The 23,946-nt window shown below is 40.7% G+C and overlaps 2 protein-coding genes across 2 annotated transcripts; one reads left to right on the top strand and one right to left on the bottom strand.

The window, feature by feature from the left end:
* Positions 1 to 5,076: 5,076 nt before the first annotated feature.
* On the bottom strand, positions 5,077 to 7,708 carry mis12 (MIS12 kinetochore complex component). The gene is made up of 2 exons (XM_035157331.2): positions 7,256 to 7,708; positions 5,077 to 6,124 (listed from the first exon to the last, which is right to left on the bottom strand). Exons 1-2 carry the CDS (start codon positions 7,652 to 7,654, stop codon positions 5,855 to 5,857), a joined length of 669 nt encoding a protein of 222 aa, XP_035013222.1. The 5' UTR covers positions 7,655 to 7,708; the 3' UTR covers positions 5,077 to 5,854.
* Positions 7,709 to 8,744: 1,036 nt separating this feature from the next.
* On the top strand, positions 8,745 to 16,488 carry ppm1g (protein phosphatase, Mg2+/Mn2+ dependent, 1G). The gene is made up of 14 exons (XM_035158313.2): positions 8,745 to 8,929; positions 9,232 to 9,368; positions 10,752 to 10,821; positions 11,088 to 11,173; positions 11,751 to 11,880; positions 12,145 to 12,256; positions 12,662 to 12,852; positions 13,034 to 13,224; positions 13,310 to 13,441; positions 13,742 to 13,844; positions 14,359 to 14,490; positions 14,684 to 14,813; positions 15,222 to 15,321; positions 15,661 to 16,488. The coding sequence occupies exons 2-14, from the start codon at positions 9,258 to 9,260 to the stop codon at positions 15,847 to 15,849; spliced, it is 1,677 nt and encodes a 558-aa protein (XP_035014204.1). The 5' UTR covers positions 8,745 to 8,929; positions 9,232 to 9,257; the 3' UTR covers positions 15,850 to 16,488.
* Positions 16,489 to 23,946: the final 7,458 nt, after the last annotated feature.

Raw genomic sequence — 23,946 nt, 5'->3', positions numbered from 1 at the left:
TGTCTCAGTAGAGTGCAGAGGCCCAACAGTCCCCTCATGAAATCACATTTAAATTCACTAGCTCCAGATTTCTATTTGGATCTTCACCAGATTGCATCAGTCCTCTAAACATGCTGGATTCTGAAAAAAAAACTGAAAAAAACCACTCCATCTCACAATGTTAAAGACAGTGGCTCTGCCCCCTGATCCAGATCCACACCAAAATTGTATGGGTTCTTCCCTGACCAATACCACATCCTTCTACCAAGTTTCATGGTAATCCATCCAGTAGTTTTTGCCTAATCTTATTTACAAACTACATTTTTGTAGAGTTGTCAGCTGAGGTGGAAAAGTTGGAAGATATATTTAAGATAATGATACAGAAATATGATTTAGGTCATGTTCTTCTTATACTTTGGTTCTGGCAACATAACATGATAACATCACATCATGTGCAGACAAAAGAAACAAACATTGACAATATATTTTTTATGAAGCAACAAGGACTTGCTATTATTTCCTGCAAAGATACAACATGTTACTTCTTTATTACATGATGTTGTCACACCCTCAGATACAAACTCACATCAGGGCAGCTGGGAACTTTTTGTAAGTGTGTTGTATACTGCAGACAGACAGACATCAACTGACCAGAAGAAGTTCAAAATGTCAGGAGTCCACTTTGGGATTTCAGCAACAGAAAACAAAAGGAGCTCTGGAGTGTGTTTTTTGCTGTTTGCTTCGATGTAGGTTCAAACCCCTCACAGCTGTTCAAGGTGAGGACATGTTCTCGCTTCCTAATTTGCTGGCGTCACAGGGGTCTGCACTGGGAAGAAATGTCAGAAAGGGAAAGGACAGTGTGCTGCTGCTGTGTGTGTGTTGGTTTCCCTGCTGGGTAACACGTGGGTTTAAAAAAGTCAGAGCAAATTCCAGCCTGAGAAAACAATCCTGTCTGTCTGCCCCACTGTCACTCTCACCTCCTCTCTGTCTCTGTGTGGGACAGTCAGTCGCTCCGGACAGCTGGCTGGCTCAGCGTGGATGTATATCTGCGTACTTGTGTATCTGGGTTCATGTGTGTGTGTTTCTCTCTCTCTCTCTCTCTTTGTGTATGTGTGTGTGTGTGATCCTATGAGGTCACAGGTCAAGCTGTGTTTCACAGAGAGCCACGTTGTTCCCCTCCCAACAGGAAGGGAGGGCACTGTCCATATGCTGTCTTCACTCACACACACACACACACACACACACACACACACACACACACACGTATAGATTCACATGCTCACACACTATACTGATTGGTCACAAATTCCAATAGGTACACATGTGAACTCACACAACTACACAATTAGTATACTCACTATTCTACACTGACACATACATAGCCACTGATCCTCAGATGTCAACTTCAATTCATTTATAAACAAAAATACAGTTTTATATAATAATAATAAATAATAATAAACTTTACTTATATAGCACCTTTAAAAGCAGAGTTTACAAAATGCTTTGACAGCAAAGCAAAAGGCAAATAAAAGAGAAATAAATAAATCGGCAGTAAACATCAACACTAGACGAAATCAAAATACTTTTTCTCTGTAATTTGCATCAACACTCACAGTCCACATGAAGCCAAAGATAACACTTTACACTGGAACATGATAATTTACTACTAATGTTTCAAACAAACTGTACAGAACAGTGTACCGACAGATACAATTTAATTTGAAGCGGATCAAAGTTGACTTAAGATCCAGATGTAGATCACATCTGAGCAAACTTCATCTACTGAGAAAGGCCCTGAACAGTGTTTAATAGTTCTGGATGTGCTGTTTTGTTAGAAGCAGTTTGATTGAATCTTTCTGAGGCTTCACTTCAGATCTGTGTTTCATTCAAGCAAAGAAGAAAAACTTCCTGCTGTGATCCCTCATTTTAAATGTCAGTAGAGCACAGTTGTTGTCAGTAACCTGGATTTACAGTTTATTTTGTCTCATGACTTTGTGATCATAAAGTAATGAACTGATTATTGATGTTTCAGCAGCACAGTGTTTTACTGCTGTGGCTAATTTTTACATTTCCATTATTAGTGATCTTGTCTTCTTATTTATATTTGACCAACAGTCTGGACATATAAATGAACATCAAGATAAATATATCTTTACTGCTATAAAGCTCAGAAAATCCTACTCCAGCTTTTGTTTGTTTTATATTTTGCTTGATAATTGGCTTTACTGATTGACTGCTGGTGAAAATAGCTGCAGATACATTTTCTGTTGATTAAACAATTATACTAACGGTGTCTACTTTCCAGGCTAAATGAGAGAAATAGGAGGATATTTAGATATTCTCCTTTCATGATGGTGTTTTACTGTGGACAGAGCCTAGTGTGGACACATGTTGGTTTCACGTGTCAATAGCAGTTTTAGATCAGCAGCTGAGTGTGGACGCAGCCTCAGTGCTAAAGCTGTTTAGGACAGCAGCGTGAAACTTTGAGACTCTGCTGTAAAACGAAGACACTTTTCCTCCACGACCTCCTGTCTCTCCTCCCCTCAAATACAAACACTTTCACTTTTTTCCAAACAAACTGGCTGTCACCTGTATGGCTCTCTCCTCTTCTCCCTTCACATTATTCAATTTTTGCCCCTTGACAGCAAACATGCAGTCACAGCGTGTGCAGCCAGCTTCATACAGCTGTGCTCGTGGTGTTTGAGAACATCTTTTTTAGGCTGTAGACGATATCACACACACAAATTAGCAGGGCAGAGTTTATTTATTGTCTAGGCCCACACTCAGGAGAGCTGTGTTCACACCGTCACACACGTATGAGGGTCTGAGCAGAAGACGACAACACGTTGAGACATTTTTTAAAGTCAAGGTGCCAAATATCTACAATGAGAGAAATCTCTCACCAGAGAAACTGCTGGTGTTCTGCAGTTCTGACTTTTGTGCTTGTCACATCAAATTACAAGGAGTTTACAAAGATGTCCAACGCTGGTCAAGCCAAGAGGGAACAAGTTCTGAGGACAAACAGATCTTACTGAATACATATCAATGCTCCCCCCCACACCATCTTTTTTTATGAGAGATGGATTCGACTACAAATGACACCAGTCGTCATGGTTGTATATTATACAGCGGGTATTACAAAGCATGTTTGCCTCTATTTATTTATTGTCCCATTATTTATTTTTTTACTTCTGGTCTCAATTTGCGGCAAAGTAATAAATGCAGACTGACAAAAAAGTGTCATGATATAAATCCTGCTTCATGTTTTATATTCAGACCTCACCATGTTGAAGTCTACTATTAAAAACAGCTCTGTCATGGAAACCACAGCAGTCCTTCAGGATTAGGTTTTTGAATAATAGTGCCAAGGCAGAAAGAAAAATAAGAAAAGGGATTGCTTTGCCTCATTGTTCACAGCAGAATAAATTCTGTTTTTGTCCTTTTCCCTTATTTCAAACAGCTAAAAGCGAAACATGTTCTCTTTGAAACTGAAATCAACATCGATTGGACGAGTTTTTGAAATACTTCAAATTTCTTTGGTTTGTATATATCGTTTTAATTTTTTTATTGTTTTGTTCTTTTTTAAATCTTGTTGGTTTTCTGACTTCTTAAATTTGTGTTCCTGGCGTCTCGAGGGGCGTTAATAAATCAAATGTATGATTATTAGAAGATTACAAAGAAATTATTACAAGCAAAATAAAATGCAGCCGCAGCCTGTGAGATCATCATAGTCATTCTGGACAAATCCCCGCATTAAAACACACACAAACAGAAACAATGACTTGTTCTCACGCCTCTCCATCTGGACTGACCATTCCTCCAGTCTATCACAACAGGCAGGTGGCACGCGCACACACACAGACACACACACAGACACACAGAGGAATGTTAAAACAAATGTTGACTATTTACACTGGACCTGTTGTTGTTTATGTACTTTCTCTCCAATTGCAATTGTTTTTGTTGTGGCTTTAAATCTAACATCAATATGATTCACTGTTCCAGCTACAGACCATCATGATGGCAGTTTCCACCTTTAATTATATTATAATGATCGCAGCTTTACTTCAGACACAGTTACAGCACCTCGACCTTTGATTCCTCATCAGTAAAATTAATTTCTCTAAAGCATTTTTGACCAGCCTGATCATAGATCTGAACCTTACAGAGATATGACTCAACCATTATTACCTTTGTTACTCTACTGTAGTACATATGTAGTATTCACAGTAAAATGTGTTGGGGTAAAGTTTTGCAATGCATCATATTGCACATGGCAGACAAATGTTTATTGTAAAAAGCAGGGGTGGCCCAAGTCTGACCCATGTCATGGTGAAACACACATGTATTATTTTTATGGTGTAAAAAGAAGTAACAGTTAAGATATATAAACTATTATCAATCCTAATGTTACGTTAAATCACAATATGCATTTGCTGCCCCCTACTGGTTCATGTACATCTTCACTTTACTACACAGTAAACTGAAAATGATAAACATGAAGAACTTTCAATATTTGTTATCTACTGATGCATATAAAATGTACCATGGGTTTCTTATAGGTCTACAACTAATGATTATTTCCATTTTTGATAAATCAGTCATTCACGTTTGGTTTTTGCTCAAAAAATGTAGTGAAACAATATAAAATGCTGGTAATAGCTTCCCACAGCCTAATGCAATATCTTGTCTTGTGCAACAGTGTAAAACGCAAAGAAAAGCATCACATAAGCCGCTTTCAGACATGCAATGAACTCTTGAAATTCTCCGCACTTTCTCCATAGGAGGTGTGCGTGAACACAAACGTCCATGTGAGAGCCTCAGAGTTCCATCAGACTTTCTCTGTCTGACCCGTTGTATAAAGTCTGCAGATAGTCTAAATAATCTGATTCACCACGAGAGAGTGGCGGGTTGATGAAGCTTCTAACACGCGACAGACACAAAAATGTAAAAAAAACTAAAAGAAAACAAATATCTCCAGATGAAGAAGTGGAGCCATACACAGACACCGAAGGATATGTTGAGTTTGTGGTCATAGGAGCCAATGCCGTCGTCGATGTGATGTAAACAAAATCCCTTGATCTCTACAGCAGAATTAATCAATCAAATTTTATTTGTATAGCCTATATTCAAATCACAATTTGTCTTATAGGGCTTAACAAGGTGACGCAGACATCCTCTGTCTCAACCCTCGACAAGATTAAAGGAAAACTACCAAAAATAAGTTTCGTTGATTATATAATTTTATCATTTTCTATTTAACATAGAACCCCAAATTGAACTTCTGCAGTGTAAGGGCTTGTTTGTGTAGAGAAGTAGTTAATTTCATTATAATAATTCAAAATAACTGGTGAAATAATTAAACAACTTTTACCAGCTTTACATACTAATTTCAATAATGATCAAGAAGTGTGATCACTTCAGCGTGCATGGATTTGACTGGCTCAGGTGTAGTAACATGCCATGAGCGCCCTCTGCTGTCCATCACTGCTGCTGTTCATTGTGGTGGAAACAATGTCAACAACCTAATGCAATCCTGAAATATATAAATAAAACAAACACCATCACCTTACAGTTACAAATATAGTTAAGTAGATACAATTTGTTATGAAGGTAGAGTTGTGCTGAACTGAATTTAATGCAGAGTTGACAATATTGTTTCTTCTTTATAAGGCAGCCAAGATGAGAATAAGAGGAGGTACATAACAAAGGTACCTGACTTTAAGGGAAAATAATCAGCGTAACTGACACAAATACATCCATGTGTTTTATTATTTACATTGCACTGCTGTTGTTGAAAAAAAGAGAATCAAAAACAACAATATTAAAGTTCTGGAGGAATTACGAGATATAAAACAAATTTGAGTTCAGTTCAGTGAGGAGCTTTCTTGTAGACCTCTGCGACGGCCTCTTGCAGGTTCTTTACCGACTCCATCACCAGTCGGAAACTTTCACTAAAGTTGCCGTTACCTTCCTTCACCCAGGCTGCCTGCAGCTCTCTGACCCAAGTCCGGATCCCATCCAGCTGCTTCTGCACCTCCTTCTGCTCCTCCAGCTCGGCCAGCAGCGCTTGTCTGGCGCAGACCTCTGCTTCATAGGCTCTGTGCATGTCTGTCAGGGACGACTCCAGCCTCAGCACGTCCTGGAACGAGAAGGACCACAGCCAAATCACAGACAGATCTTTAATATTGTGAGATCACAGAGAAAATGGCACCTGAGGACATCACCATGGGTTGTTGGAAACTAGAACATTTTTCAAAATTTTCTGATACTTTAAAGACAAAACATTTCATCAATTAATCAAGAAAATTAACTATGAATGAAAAGAATCATTGGTTCCAGCCCTTATGTAGAGTACAATAGCCACATGTGATATGAAAACACAGGAATGTAATGTATTATAACACTGCTGAGAAAAAGCTCCCATTAGAGACTGTTAACATCTACATTAGGTGAAAAGTGCAGGAACTGTAGTCCTGTCCTTTTTCAACTGAAGTGTCCAAAACTAGAAGGTGACTAACTTTTTAACCTATAAAAAGTACAGTTTACAGTTCAGGCAGTATGGATGTGAAGACCCCAACACAAACTTTCTTACAACAGGAATCCTGTAGATGTTCTGTCCTTTTTTCTGAAAGCCTTGGAGGGGTAGGTGGGTAGGGGATTGTATTTACAGATATTTTTCTCGTTTCAAGTCGAATTTGAATGTCGGGACTTACGGACACTTGGATGACATCACGTGATGATCCAAGATGTCATCCAAGTGCCTCCATACTGCTCCTGCCATTTTATGTTTGAAGAATCAGTCACCATTTACTTCAATTGTATTGGATTTGGCTGCAACACTGTTTACCCCTGAAACTCCAAAAGTGTTTTGTGGACTCAAACACTAATGAACGAATTCTCATTTTTGGGTGAACTATCCCTTTACAGGTTCAGTGTGTAAGATTCAGCTGAACTGGATCTATTGGCAGAAATTTTATATAATATAATATAATCTTAGTGGTGTTACCAATATTGTCTTATCATCTACATTGTACGAATTGTTGTTTTATTTACACCACAATGGGCTCTCAATATTTACATCAGGAGCGGGTCCTCCCTAAGGAGGACCCTGTTTTTATGAAGATTTCTAAAGGTTACCACAGGTTCTCTTTCATGTTTGACTGTGACTAATATAACCCACTGAACCTTGAAGACAAGATGTGTAATTGAACTGAACTTGACCAGTGAACACACGCATGAAACAGTAGCTTGTTTGCACTCCTCCACCCACCTGTAGCCCCTGGGGGTATTTGTTGTGGGTCTGGTCTTCGGGCAGCAGCACATTGGGCGGTACGGAGAAGCAGCGGTTCACCAGCAGCGCCTCCATCCGCTCCGACAGCTGCTTGAAGCGCTCCTCCAGGAACTGCTGCAGTTTGCGGCTGCACTCCCGAGCCCGGCTCCGCAGCAGCTCCTCCGCCGCGTCCGACTCGCCTTTACTCAGCTGCCTCACACACACCTTCTCCACCACGGGTAAGATGTCGTACATGCAGTCCTGGAAGACGCTGTACACCCGCAGCATGCAGGTCTGCGGGGTGAAGCCGAAAAACTGAGCCTCGTATAGTTTTAAAGTGGACGGAGAGAGACTGTCTGCTTCTCCGCTGACCTCCATGTTGCTCTCTTCCCGCGCCATGTCAAACCACTTTATTCTTCTCCCTACTTCTGCCTGTGACGTTCATAGGACAACACGGCGCATTACCGCCACCAACCGGTATGGAGGCCAACTCGAGAATAAAATGTCAGTTGGTTTTACGCCAACAACCTTTCAGATTTTCATTTTCATTGCATAATAAAAGGTCTCTAGCTTCCAATTTGATTGAGAAGTTGGTTTTGTGGCAAAATGATATGATCACATTCATAAAACAGCTTAGATAGTTTCGTCTTCAGTTTTACACAATTCACATTGGATCAATCTCTATAAAACTGGATAATATTTTTGTTTATATTTATATTGAGAACTATTTTGTGATGTAAATCGTTGAGAATAATAGATTTTTTATAATGACTAAACTGTACTGTTTTCAAACCGTTCGCTCGTGACGTCAGGACGCAGGACGCAGGTCTCGGACACGCCCCCTCGCTGGGAGGAAAGGCACATGCGCGGGACCGCTGCTCCTCCTCGGTCTGTGTTGTTAGCGGCTCCTGCTCCCACACGTGCGGTGCTTCCTAGTGGTGGCGACATGAAGCTTCATGCAGCATTGACGCTTTCCATCCAATTGGTTCACTCATGGGCCGAAGCTTCATGGCGCTGTGCCATCAAGTGGACAATAAATGTAAAACAGGCAGAGTGATTATAATGACACCGTGGCTTTGGTGTGTGAAGCTTTGAATTGAATAAATGAATGAATGATGTTTGTGATGCCAATGCATAAATTATGAACTTATTAATATGGTGTCTGTCTTTATGATACAATGGCGGGGTCAAAAGGGAAAGTGGAAACAAATTGGGCAGAGGGTTGTGATGTGAATGTGCTTGTGTTACTTGTAACATGTAACACGTAAAATAGGGACAACATTTTATTCATTTTTATTTAAAAATAACAACTTTTCCACCGTGCTGGGTTTCAGGCGGTTTCTTTTTTTTTGGAAACAAACGCGCAATAAAGTCCCAAGTGCACACAATGTGAGGGGGTCCATTGCGTTTCGCTGCCCCTTATATTTCGATTCGCACGCCAAACCCGCGAACCATTTCCTGACTCAGTCACGTGGTACGGCCGGCTCGCGAGGCTTTGAACGTCACCACATACGTCATCAACACAAGCCTCGATACGCGCTCCACAAAAATCTTCCTGAATTACCCGACACACGCTTCGAAGCCTCGACACGGAAGGACACATCACTAGTGCTTCCTATGTGAATCTCTCTCCTCTGAACCCGGCTACAGATTCATCCTGCTCCGTCACATCAGGTAAACCAGCCGCTAACTATTTGGGGTTTGTGGATCTGCGCAGCCGCCTCTCCCGGCGGGGGCAGAGTTTACGGTCCCTGGAAGTTTAGCCGGGTTGGCTGCTGCTAGCTTCGCGGTTTAAGCTAGCAGCTGCCGATGCGTCTACTTTTTTTTTGTTGTGGTGTTGCTAACGTTAGCTAGCTAGCAACTATAGCTAGCCTGCCTGGCAAACGAAGCCGAAGTGCGACACAAGCCCTGTGTGATGTGTGCGTTTTTCCATGTGAAGCAGAAATGTGATGTTTCCATTGTGTCGTCCTCTCCAGGTGCAAAGCCATACAATCCAATAACCATGGGGGCTTATCTGTCGCAGCCTAACACGACCAAGACCTCTTCCGATGGCGGCAACAGCCACATGAGCTACGGCTACTCTGCTATGCAGGGCTGGCGTGTCTCCATGGAGGTAAGACGGAAAAAAAGAGGGGCCGCATCAAAAGACAACCATGTTGCCGCCTTGTGTCCTGAGGAGAGATCAGTGTGCAGTTGTAAATGGCGGGATGAACGTTAGTGAGGCTTTTTTCTGTTGGTTTGGCTGCAGCTGGTGTCTCACATCCCTAAACCAGTTTATCTCCCAGCATCCACTGCAGTGATGATTAAAATCCATAACTCATCCTCGGGGGTGATTTTAGCTGAGTTACTTTACAATCTCTCTCTGACAGTATCCAATAGTGTGTAGCTGATGTCCGCTGTGTGAACCACTTGTACTGAAAGACCTTGTGTCGCATTTTGTAGCCACTTGGATTTAATGCACCGGCTATCAACTTAATAGAGAAGGGTAAAATTGTTAACTAAGTACATGCATTTTAGTGAATCAGTCCAAAGACATGTATGAACTTGTGCAGTGATAATAACACGAGGCTCATCTACAGTTAGAGAACACAAACTTTGTTGTGTGACACAACCTAAATTCTATTATTTTACCTGACTGACTGAAGATAATCCTCATGCACACTTGAAATCTAACCCCTTATTAGAAGCTATTGTGTAAAATGTTCATCTTAAAATAAACTAAAGCTGTCAAATAACTGTAGTGGAGAAGAAAGTACATTTCCCCCAGAAAAGTAGTGAGGTGTAAGTATAAAGTAGCATTGAGTGTAAATACGCAAGTTCATTACAAGTATCGGAAAACTACTTAGATAAATGTAGTTGGTTACCTTCCACCACTGGTGAATGTACATGTTTTCTAATGAGGTTTAACAGGATCTTAAAAACGTTGAAAACAGAATAATCTGTATTTTAAGCCTTAAAATGTCTGAAATAAGTTAAAATATCACGTACTAGGTCTTCCATCGCACATTTGTGTTTTATTAAGAGAAATATATTGGCTTAGTTTGTAGCTCTCAATGATACAGATATTAGTATACTGTAATAAATCTACAAACAATACCAATGAGTAAGTGATAACTGACAAACACCCCAGTCATAGAATACGGACACCTGCTGTTTCTGTTCGTAGTTTACAAGATAACATGGTATTTTGAGGGCTATTCTCTACTTGGCTACTTCATTTAATCTTCAATTATGACAGAGTGTAAGTAAAACTGGGACTCTGATAGTCATATCTATTATACTTCACATAGGTCTTAAATTTCATTCATTATGGTCATAAAGGCGTTCCATCCCTCATTACACTGTAACATAAGATGCACCCCCTCCCCTTTTGGGAATGAATGGAACATTTTTTGTAGTCCTATCCCCTCTCGCCCACTTCCAAAATGTACACATTGCTGCTTTGAGCACCAAGAGGGGAATTTTGGTTGTAATTTTTGTCTTTGTTTTGTCACAGGATGCTCACAACTGTATTACAGAGTTTGACAAGGATACCGCCATGTTCGCGGTATATGATGGACACGGAGGTAAGATAGTTATATTCTACTATTTCTAGTATTTTCTTGCTAAACATCAACACTTACACATATTCATAACATTGGTGGTGCACAATACACAAACCTGTTTTAATAACAAACACCTGTCAGAGACAAATGTCCTTTTTTATATCACAAGCACCATCTTTATTGTTTCAATGATTTTTATCTTCATTGTTTGTTGGACATGCCCCTCAGAGCACTGTGTGTAAACACACCTGCCCTGAGAATTTATACAACCTGCTGTTTTCTTTTAGGTGAAGAGGTGGCTCTTTACTGTTCAAAGTACCTTCCTGACATCATCAAGGAGCAGAAGACCTACAAAGATGGCAAACTGCAAAAGGTGAGATCCTGTAGAAGCCCCAGATTCTCATGGCCAGATGTGTATTACTCTACTCTGGCATAGATACAGTTTACATGTGAGTGTGGTCATCTTTTTTTGTTTGGATCCGCAGTCCACACACGTTCACTGCAGCCTCTGAATAGACCTGCAACATGAATCAATGTCCTGCACAGGTCAATTTTTTAAACCAGCACCCACGAAACTCTGTACCGCACACAACCCGCTGGACCTGCCCAGACTGCTGTCATATGCCCTGCAACCCGACCTGTCACCCGTGATTAAACATAACCGCTACATACACAGTCACTCACATCTGATGGGTTATGCTTCCTTGAGTTGTGATCTTAGAATAGTATCTATGAATTGTCCTGTGACGATGTGTCTAGTTTGCAGGTATCAAAAGCTAATACTGTTAGGCACTTTTTACAAGCAGCGAAATCACTCAGAATGTATTCATCCCTGGTTATTATTTGTCTTCATATGATCTACCATAGGCTTTATATTAGCTGATTTAGACTAAACACAATGTTACACTGCTACTTGACTTTTACCGACAAACCTTCCTGCTTGTTTCCAGGCACTGGAAGACGCCTTCCTGGCCATCGACGGCAAAATAACTACAGAGGAAGTCGTCAAGGAGCTGGTCCAGATCGCTGGACGACCCACAGAGGAGCCGCCTGTTGAAAAGGTGTCAGAGGAGGATGATTGTGAGTACACGTTTATTTCATTTATGTGGTATGGTTTGGTGGGGATGTCCGTTGTAAGAAAAATAACTGGGAACACCCAGTCTAATAAAATAGGAAAGGAAAATGTCACAACAAAGATGTGAAATGAAACATAGCAAACTTTGAGAATACAATAAAGACTAGTCATGCTGAAGTGTGGTTGTACACACCACTAATAGATTTATAACAGTGATGCAAGATCTGAACAACTCCTGAGTCAGCTCATGTTTCTGCTTTTTGTTTCAGTGGAAACAGAGGAGGCCGCTTTGCTCCACGAGGAGGCTACACTGACCATAGAGGAGCTGCTGGTTCGCTACGGCCAGAACCGCAATGCTGTCAAACACGCTGCTGCCCTCAGGTAGACCAACAAACTTGTTTTTATCATGCAGGACTTTGTGGCAATTATGTACTGTGGCTTCAACATTCAATAAAATTGGCTCACGGGCCTTCTGGAAAATCTTACTTCAATGGGGTCCTCACGCAAGTCCACTATAACATTTTCATCACTTCCTCCTTTCTGCACATTTAACTGATCCCCTTGTCGACATAAAGAACACAATGATAGCATCTCACAACACCGTTCTTTAAAATGTCACTAATATACTGTAAAGATGTGGTATTGGTTCGGTACATAGGTTCTCTACTAGATATCCTGGATGTTGTAATATAGTCCAGCGTTATCTTAGTAGTTGAGTAAAACAACAGTTAAGATTTTAAGACTAATGTTGCTTACCTCTCTTTCCTCTTTGTGTTTTGTTCTCAGTGCGGCTGCTAAAAAGGCATCCTGCCCACAACCTGAGGCCTCGGGAGAAGGGGAAGGACAGAAGAAAGAGGGGCTGAACGGACAATTGGAGGAGGAGAGCAACGGGAAGGTGAAGCAAGGCGAAGGAGCGGCATGTGCATCCAAGCTGCGGGCCTGTCGGAGAACAGCAGCGGGTGAAGGCAGTGGTGCAGGTACAGAATAGATGGCATGAGATGAAAAAATGTGTTTGTTTACATGGTAACAAAAAAGCTCCAATATTAAACAAGTATTCAATTTGAGCACTTATTACACGTCCTCTGCTTTTTCTCCATTCAATATTGCTCACTTTTCTCTTGTCAAACACCCTGTGTTGCCGTTGCTTCACCATAACAGCAGCTGACGGTGGAGAGTCTGGGAGCTCCAATGGAGAAGAAAAGGCCGGTAAGGCTGGTAAGGCCGAAGGAGATGCAGGTCCTTCCTGCTCCTCTCTGCCCTCCAAGGCTGGAGGAGACTCAAAGTCGAGGTTCTTTGATGACAGTGAGGAGTCTGAGGAGGGAGAGGAAGAGGAGGGCAGTGATGACGAGGTGAGAGCAGGAGACCAGAATAGATTTTTGCTTTGCTGCAAAAACTTACTCACTTTGAAAAGCATCTAAAAACTTTTTTTATTAGGATGGTAGTGAGGAGGAAGAAGGTGACAGCAGCGAGATGGAAGAAGAGGAAGATACAGATGAGGGCGAAGAAGACTCTGAGGAGGAAGATGAGGAGGAAATGTGTCTACCTGGAATGGATGGCAAGGAGGAGGTGTGTGCAACTTCCTGATCAGCAGTATGACTGTGCTGCCAACTACATACATACATAAATACATACAACGTACATGGTGTTAATTATTTATATAATGAAAGTTGTCACAGTCTATTTTCAAGGGTGTTGATTTGCTGTCGCCATGTGAACTCTATAAATATCTTCCTTATACAAGAAAATGACAGTGATCACAAAAGTATTTTGAACTCTTCCAACTAATTTTACCCCTGTTTTAACAAGTCTTAACACAAAATAAACCTGTAACTAGTTTAAATGTTGGGTCTTATCACATTTTCACAGCCTGGATCAGACAGCGGCACCACAGCTGTCGTGGCTCTGATCCGAGGGAAGCAGCTGATCGTGGCCAACGCTGGAGACTCGCGCTGTGTGGTTTCTGAACGGGGTAAGTCAAAACAATAAGGAGCCAGTTTACCTCAATAATGCGCAGTATATATATTAAATATATCCAAAATATCCAACTTCATTCTGGTGTCTATTAAGCCCATTACAAATAAATTAAGTATCATTTGTATCTGTTTGCTGCACCATTTCATTTTGTGACCTAATCACTTATTTATGTATAATGATCCATAAAGTTAAAATATGATTGCAAGAATATTCAGGAGTTCCCTCTGTTAGGATGTCATTCTACATTAAAACCTATAGTAAGTGTCAGCACAGCAAAAAAAAAGTGTCTGCTCTGAAAAACCAGTGCCGCCTTCAACCCTAAAAAGAAATGTTATGTACATAACATAAGAATCTTAAAATCATTTCTTACTCATTCTTATCAGTTGATCCATTGATGTTACTGGACTACAGCCGATCAAAGTTGCCACTGAAATGTGTAGTGGTAGATATTTGAATCTAAGGCTTTGCTGTTATCTTGTATGTAACCGAAAAACACTCTGTTGCTGTAGGCAAAGCTGTCGACATGTCTTACGACCACAAACCAGAGGACGAGTTGGAACTGGCTCGCATCAAAAACGCTGGAGGGAAAGTGACCATGGATGGGCGCGTCAACGGTGGATTGAACTTGTCCAGAGCTATTGGTATGGCTGAGTTGGTGATTTTTTTTTTATTTTTTTTTTTCCTGACTAGTCAGAATTAAACTCAATGCTCTTTGTCAACAGTCATTTTCGGTTTTGAATTCAAATCACAATGTCATATTCTCCTCCTCTGATAGGATCACATTCATAAGCACGGATTCATTTAATACATATTTATCTGGACTCTGGTTCTCAGGTGACCACTTCTACAAGAGGAACAAGACTCTGCCTCCAGAGGAGCAGATGATTTCTTCGATGCCGGACGTCAAAGTTTTGACCCTTAATGAGGAGAATGACTTCATGGTCATCGCCTGCGACGGCATCTGGTGAGTAACAGTGGCGGTATAAGTGAGGCCCAGTACTAAAGAGAAGTCATTTCTGGGAAAAGCGAATTGCAGTTTTATCTGGGTGAAACTAATATAATTTTCAGACGTGGTAAAAGATCGGTGTATAGATTTTCTTTCTCGCTAATGCCACACTCAGCATTTTCGGCAGTATCAGAAGCATTTCTGATGCTGGTATCAGCGCATCTCCAACTAGAAGTTATTCTCTAACCTCGTCCCTGCCTGCATACTCATGTGTGAGCCTGATAGTTGTTCCAAAGTCTTGATCTTATGAGGTCATTAAGCACAATGAAAGGGTTTCTGTAGCTGATAATTAGCACTTTACATGCTTGAGATTGTTTTTCCTTTCGATTTGTCACTCACCTGTTGATGCGCTCCGTGTGTGTGCAGGAATGTGTTGAGCAGTCAGGAGGTGGTGGACTTCATCAGTAAGAGGATCAAACCAGACCAGAGTGGCAAAGCCAGACCCCTCTCATCTATTGTGGAAGAGGTGAGAAAGTTTCCCATACACACTTGTACACAAATCATATCTGTAGCCGGCTTCAGAGCCCAGAAATCAAAGCAATAGACATGGAAACAAATGGATTTGACGTTCTGCAGTTTTAATCACTGTAGAAATGGACATAAACACATGCTTTCCTCCGTTTCTAAGTGAGGCATGAGGATGTTTACATGGCTGAAATTTGCGGATTATTCTATCAATCACTTATATTTAATTTGCAACTAATATGTAGTGAGTGTGCTATCTAGCTTATAGCTTAATGTGACACTAAAAACATTGTCCTTAGTTCATACCTTAAATGTAAAATACCTTGCGTCCTCCCGACAGCTGGTGGACCACTGTTTGGCCCCTGACACATCTGGAGACGGGACAGGATGTGACAACATGACTTGCATCCTCATCACCTTCCTGCCACACCCGTCAGATGACACAAAGAAGAGGAAGCACCAGGAGGAGGCCGAAGGGACCGAGCCGGAGAAGAACGGAAACGACAGCAAAAAGGCTAAAAGTGACTAGAGGAAAAGAGAAACTGTCCCAAGGAGAGCAGCTGGTCCCAGACTACCCCAGATACACCAGAGACACATTCTGTTCAAAATGTAATCCTTACCTCACAAAGTATTCACCCTAAGACAGAAATCACAAATTCTATATGTTTGCTCAAAGATCCGCTGAACTTCGATCATCAGTATAGTTCTTGTCGTCTGTTTTAGGTGGATTCACACTTTCACACCCCTCCAGTCGTTTCTTTTGTTTGGTTTTGTTGGAAAGAAGCTGGACACACTTTAACTCCTCAAATCCGGAACAGTCGGACTGAATACTGCATCGCATACCATGAATTTATTACTGTCTAACTTGGCATCTTGTAAAGGAAACATTAGAAAAAATTATCAATTCAGAGGATCTTACTGTCCTTTGTCGCCCAAATTAAGGTTTCATCATGCCATGGGACAGCGAATGCGAGTTTAGTGTTGCACTGAATGTGTTGACGTCCTCTGTGTCATGCTACATCCAAACTGATATGTTTTTTCCTTTTTTTGAAATTTCAAGCCCCTAAATAGAAACCTTTTGTAAATGTAGTTTGCCCAAAATATGTTAGGAAACTCCAGGGTTGCATTTAGAAACTTGGAGTTAAATAAATGATGGCGCAGATGTTAGCACGCTCGCTTCATGATCAGGTGTTGTCATTCACAAAGTGGCGTGTGCAACCTGGAGGTTTAATACCTGCAACAGTTCCACCTCATCAGTCCAAGCTAAGAAATCCCTCGTCAAACTCAAACGATGTGCTTCCTGTCGGACTGGTACATGCGTGCTTAGTGTACATGTTAGTATCGACTGAGATCATTTGGTTTTGAGATGAAAACATATTAGTGTGGATGTACCCCAGGCTCCTCTCTGGTAGTTATCTCACTGAGAAGAACTGAAGGATGTTTGGGTTCTAGTCCAGTTTCTTTACTTCAACATTTTGACATTTTTCTTTCCATTAGCACCCATTGAAACCTGAGTTATTTTGTTTTTCAATCACATTATATATCCCGGTACTTCACCATTTTCCTGCCTTTCTTTTGATTCCTGCTTTGTGTCTTGTCTTGATTGAAAATCTGTAAATTTCTAGACGGCAAAAAGATGTCATGGTTTTGGGAACGAGTGTATTTTCATCTGTAAGAGATGATAGCATGGAAACGGAGGCAAGCCTTTACATGTCTCTCCAGAGAGAGGTGTTGATAGAAGCCGTGGACGAGCCCTCCACACGCAGCTCATCTCCAGGACTCTACCTTTCTCCACCCAGTCCCTCTCTCTGTCTGTCCCCCGTTTCCCTTGTTACACCTTTTTAAGACTATCTCTTGAACATGTGTTTTATTTAAACCGTATTTCCACTCAAATGTTCATACATTTCCTTTTTGATGATTTAATCCTTGGCAGTTTTTAAAAAGAATCCTTTTTGTGAGCTCACTCTGGAAACGTCTTGACGCTGGACTGCGGAGAGGATGCACAAGGTTCATTTTGAGTGGAAATACAATTTGAATTTCTGAGCACCAAGACAGTGTAACTGTTAGAAGAATTTTCTTTATTGTCAGAATCCTCATTTAAAACCATGTTGTGTGACTGTAAGTTTGTTTCTAGTGTACTATCTCGTCACCATGCCCTTTTTTCTGTACATAGTTTTTTCAATACTTGTAATTGAAGAAAAAGAAAATGCTTTTTCTTTGTAACCGTGAGTCAATGTGACATTTTGGTGCATACTCTTTTGACACCAGTATGTAAGTACATACAAATACATTTTTTTAAATAATGCGACAATTGTGTTCTGTGTGTTTCATTTACATCAACCAGTGTCTTTATTTACAAACATTCTAGCCGCATATTTAATTGTGAAACAATTTTCGTATATTTTTTTATATTTGGTGGTTAAATGCTGTGATAAGAATTTAGACCCCACATAAGATGAATGAAACGGACACATCTGCAACACAAATCAATGAATACATATGAAGTTGACTTGGGTTCAGGAGCAGGCCCACCACTCACACACCCCTAATCGCCTGTCAAGCCTACATTTAGCTGGTCAACCCATCACTCTCTCACCACCCAACCTTTCCTTTCATTTGGTCACCCTTTTATCTCTATCCTCTGCTGAACCTTACTTTCATCCCTTCACCGTCCTTCCCTCAACCTTAACCCATCAGCTCAGTTGGGTCAGATTGTTGAATCCACTGTACCCTGTGAAATATGATAAAAAATACCTAGAAAAGTATTGAGAATCATCACAGAGATGACAGTTAATTGAGAGTGGTGGTTAATAATTCCCCCCCCCCCCTGTATATTAAGTGTATCCATCCAGTAACCGTCACATATGTGAACCTCATGGTGGCGCTGTGCTGCCTACAGGGCTGTTAGACAAACTGTAGGACAACAGACCATCCTGTAGATGGCAGCAAAGACATTTGAAGCTGTCACTCTGTCGCTTTAATACAGCAGATCACAATTCCATATGGAGAGAGTTGTAACCATGTGCCATGAAAGTCAGTAAAAGTCAGGGGAGTTTCATCCCAACTCATTGTTCTCAAGAGCTGATCTCATTGGGCTCTCTCTCTCACACACACACACACACACACACACACACACAGTGGCATAATGTATCCCCTAGCCCCTTACACTTATCTTAGCCATCACAAATGAATGCCTAACCCTAAAACCAATTCTTAACCCACAAAAAAAACTTTGAATTTGCAAGGACCAGACAAAATTCCATCAAAGTGTCCTCACTATGATGGTATTGAACCACAATTGGTCCTCAATCCTATAGAAGGACAAGCACCCACACACAAACACCTGTACCCTGGCAGGTTAGAGATAGTGCAGTCGCCTCCTGATGTCTTTTAATCTAATGAAATCAGTTTGTCCTCAACAGCACATGGTCACAGTCTATCTCATGACGCCGCAGTGGGTTATTCTTTAAATTCTCCATGGAAACAGCAAAGTAAAAAAAAGAGGACAGACTTTAGTTCCCATCAGCCTTGGGGGCCTCTCTGTCCTGCACCGTCATTGGCTGCTGCCCGACAGTCGTGGCGGTTGCTCTGCTCCCCCGAGGATCAGTGCTGCTGCAGGAACAATAGAATGCAAGAGAGGAAACACACGCTGTCCTTGGAATCTAAAAATGTCATCACACACACACCAGAATACACACATTTTCTCCCTGTCTTTTACAGGCAGGATGTTTTTTGTTCTCATGGTGTAGATTAGTGGTTTCAATGGTGTGTGTGTGTGTGTGTGTGTGTCACAGAAAAACAGACTGAAAAAAACTTTGCATGTGGGTGAATGTGACTCTTTTGTCCTTGGGGTTATAATGTATATGATTAAAACTGCAGTTTTCGGTCAGAATACTGTCCCAGAATAGGAAGCGTGTCTCTCTCGGCACCGTCCACAGCTGTATCCTCTGTTTCAGCCACGCAAACACCAAACCTAACCCACGGTATATATTGATTTCTAAATGCTTCTCATACACTATGGGACAGTGTGTGCAGCTGTTCTCGGTCGACTTTTTACTGCAGTAACTGTAAAAGTTTCTAAAAGGCCACTACTATAGAGCTCAATGGCGGCCTTGTCCAGCTGTATGTGTAGGGGGAGTTTCCTCTGTCTGCACACTCTTAAACTTGACTGATGGCTGTGGAGGAGAACCATAGGAGTCCGACTAGACCTGTACACATAGAACAGTGTGTGTGTGAGAGTGTGTGTGTCGTCTGGCCAACAGGTTCTATATAAAAAGGCTAGACCACAATAGCAGGTTGTAGTTAGACACTGTAAGCATTCATCAAGGCTTTCGCCGTCTTTTTCGATCTCCTGCCCTCGATCTTAAAACCCGCATATTGCAATGTGCCAAAACACACACACTCATACATACACACACAATCCAGTGGTCACCAAAGTTGTTTAAATAAAGGTTGAACAACAAAACATTATAGTAAGATACATGAAGTTAAACAGTTGGTTCAAATCTTATTCTAGGTTTAGCAAGTTGTTAAAATAGTTTCTATTTATTTTTCCTTGAAGTGTAAGAAATTAATTATGATTTATTTTTTTCTACTGAACACTCAATGCAAAGAAGAAACTAAACAACTTTGTGGTTTTTGACCTGAAGATGGTTTATATCAACCTGTAGTTGAAAGAATAATCACCTACAAAACATGCTGGTATGGAAATTTAGAGCAGTAAAAAGTAAGCTCACGGAAATAGTTATCATACCCAGCAAGATTATAAGGAGCAAATCAATCACTAGTTAAAGATCTTTCACACCCTCTTTGGAATGAATTTGAAAAACTTCCCCCTGGAAGACGACACACTTTTAAGCGATCGTTTATTCCATCTCTTGTTGTTTTAAGAAACAAATCATTTTTATTTTCTTCACTTCTCGCCCCAAAAAGCAGATTCCCTGAACACACACATTTGCCAGGATTTCCCTTACCCAAACCATCATAACTATACATAACTAAATCCAACCTTTTCTAAACCTGATCATGACTAAGGGTGTTATTTCATGCCTTTATTAGATAGCTGACAGCAGCAGAGGAAGAGGATGAATGTAACTATTGTCCACAAACCAAAGATGTTGCACTTCATAGTCTGGCTCTCATCCTGACCCCCTGCAAACCTGGTCCTCACTCAGATAGAGGTACAGGGCAAAGGTTAGTATGTATCACACAGGATGGACTAGATGAACCAGAAGCATAGAGCAGCTGTCGCCATGACAATATAATCGTTTTTAATTTAACAACACAGTTATTGAGATTTCATCACCGCAAATTTTTAAATCTCTCACTTTCACAAACAGAGAAAATATAAAAAACAAAGAACATAATCGGAAAACACACACACACACAGGATGTGTCTGGAGCTGACATGCTGGAACATCCTGCAGCAGAACAGCTGATGGTGACATCTGTGTGTGTGTGTGTGTGTGTGTGTGTGTGTGTGTGTGTGTGTGTGTGTGTGTGTGTGTGTGTGTGTGTGTGTGTGTGTGTGTGTGTGTGTGTGTGTGTGTGTGTGTGTCTGTGTGTGTGTGTGTGTGTGTGTGTGTGTGTGTGTGTGTGTTGCATTAGGCTGAGCTAATGTGGATAAAAGCATGTTAGAATAATAGAAAACAGGAAAACTCGCCACATCCTTTCTTCTTTTCCTTTTCACCTTTTTTGTGCCCCTGTTGCCATTTTTCTTCTCCTCCCACTGACACTTCCTCTTCCTCCACCTCTTCATTCACTCTCTTCTTCCCTCCTCTCTGCCTTCTGAACTTTCCTTTCTGTTCTCTTCCTTTGGGATCACTTTGTCTCTCATTTTCTGCTCTCGTCTTCCATCTTACAACAAATTTCTCCACATTCATGTACGCAGCTTTTCACACTTTTTCATGACAGTCATGGATCCTTGTCAGGCATCAAATTCACCAACATTTTTAAAATGTCTCCATGTATCTTTCTTCCAGTAAACCCCATTTTATTCCCCCAATGTTTTCACTATTCTTTTTTTGTAATGTTTTGCATGTATGGTATATATGGTGATCACACACACAAGGAAAACAAAAGCAGCCTCAGACGTTTCCCTGAAACAGACAAAAACCTTCAAAGCTCAAATATGGGACAGGAAGAGGCAGACAGGATGGATTATTCTGCAGCAGATGATATTTAGTTTGCTGTTTTATGGTAATACACACATGAAGACACCAATACTGTGCATTGCAGTTGCACATCTGTGTGTACTTGAGAACGAGGTCTGTTTGTACAAATACGCAATGAATATAAACAAAAGTCAACAACATCAGGGTTCATCAGGACAACACGTCCCGGGACCTGAAACACTCACACAGAGCAGATTGTTCACAAACACACCTGTTCAAACACACACACACACACACACGTGCATGCTGGAAGTACATGCACATGCACATCAAGACATCAGTATGCACAGTGGGAACACACACACACACACACACGCAGGGTGTGGTCAGAGATAAGAGAGAAGTGGAAACAAGCAGCTGTCTGATCAGCGGACATACTGCTGCTCTTACATCACCCCACATATTTCACTCTCAGTCTTTCTCTGCCAAAAATTCACCTTCTGAGTCTGTCCATAACGTCTTGGTGTTTCATCTTTATCTTTGGCCTTTTCCCATAAAAAATGATTTTATCTCACTTTGCAGTTTTTTATCAACTTTCTCACCCTGACAGTAAAGTGCGTGATGGTCCATCCTACCCACAGTATAGTAGTAACCAAAATAAATCAGGGTCAGAAAAGCTTTTTAGTATTGATGAGTTTTTGTTTTGGCCTTGTATGCAGAGGGGTAGGGTTAACAAGTTAACTTGTGTTGACAAGTTGAGTTGTGTTTAAAAACTTATCTTTAGTTTTGAACTTATGCACTTATAGTGATACTCCACCCACCACAGTAGAATATGTTTATTCAAATGTTGCTTCCCTCCCAGGAAACAATCAGATTGATGATGGTTACAATAGATGAGATGAGTTACTAGATTTAAGTGTCAAAATATCTGAGGTGCTCTACTGTGCGCAAATCAAGACACGCTTCCATATGTAGGGACTGACACAGCAGCCGTGTAGCTGTTATAGATTCTGCAAACTATGAAACAGGCTGAGACACTGAGTGATAAACAGTAATCACCAGAGAATAAGTGGACTATGGTTACAAAGAATTTGAAGAATCTCTTTACATGTTCTGTAGATCATTTTTCTCCTGTGACCACTGTTCACTGTATCTTCTATTGTAAATGTAAGTAATTTGGGCAAAACATAGCCTCTGTTCTTTGTGAAGGCTTAAATAACACACACCATACTGAGGTCAGCAAAAACACTCGCTTTAAAGTCAGATTTGTTGTGTTAGTTGTCAGTAAAGTGTTGATAATAATTATAAACAAATAAATAAATAACATAATAATAATAATAATAATAATAATAATAATAATAATAATATAATAATAATAATAATAATCTTTATTTATTTAGAACTTCTCAAAACAAAGTTACAAAGTGCTTTACAAATAAATGTTGAGCCTCTGAGCTCTTGTTATTAAATGTTATTATATTATGATCATGATACATTTTTAAGAATTGAAGAATTGAAAGTTGAATTAACTTCTTTTTATTTCTCTTTAACAGTTTAGTCTGTTTTCTTTCCCTCTGACCCTTTGATCGTGTTGACACATGCTTGTGTCTTGGCTTTTCTTTCTCTTTCACGTTCCCTTATTTACTCGGCCATGGGGCAGGTCAAAGGGTCCTGTTGAATAAAAAACAGACAACATTTTAACTTCTCTCACTGAAAAAATGATTTCTCTTGATAATCTACTGCTGTAAATGTCCTGAAAATACCGTACATGCACAGGTAATAACACCGTACACATGGGTTTGTGTAATATAACCCCTGGCAGTGTAGTAAAGCTTTAACATGACCTGGTTTGAACATTGTTGTGAGTTTCCACACTGAGGTCATCTACTGTCATTACTGAGCACATATCTTGACTCTGCCGAGACAGAGAACACGCTCCCTGTTTCCCACATGTCTGCCTTCTGTTGCCTCCTTGTTGCAGACATGTCTTCCTGTTGTAATAATCTAAATTGTTCAGTGTCGAGCGTGTTTTCAACTCTGGTAGAAACGCTGCAGCAAGAATACACCTTACAACAATTGGCTGCTAACTAAAAGACACATTTTCTAGCTTTAAATAGAACATTCTTGAAAGATCTTGTGATTGGAGAGAGATGTCTTCTCCCCACAGCTGTATCGTCTTGTGACTGGATTGAAAACCACCCTCCCTCTCAGTGACAGCAACGCAAGCTCTGTGGTCTATATATGCAGTGTGGCCCAATCATATGAACGAGGTCTAAAATCTCATGACTGCTGTTTTGAAATCGCTGTTGATAATTTTAGTATCAACTAATTTAGTATCAACAGATTGCTGTATAACGCCTCCGCAGTGGTAAACTATTAATGAGGGAAACAGAAGAGATGTGATATTAACCGATAAGATCAATTATCTTACAGGCTGGTAGTGTAAACTGTCCAGCCATCATGTGCCTGGATGGATAGGATGTTCTTCTCTTAACTAGGGAACAAAAATACAA

This window comes from Hippoglossus stenolepis, chromosome 1 (assembly GCF_022539355.2).
Source record: "Hippoglossus stenolepis isolate QCI-W04-F060 chromosome 1, HSTE1.2, whole genome shotgun sequence".
Taxonomy (NCBI): domain Eukaryota; kingdom Metazoa; phylum Chordata; class Actinopteri; order Pleuronectiformes; family Pleuronectidae; genus Hippoglossus; species Hippoglossus stenolepis.
The sequence above is the reverse complement of the archived record's forward strand: the minus strand, read 5'-3'. Positions and strand labels throughout refer to the sequence as shown.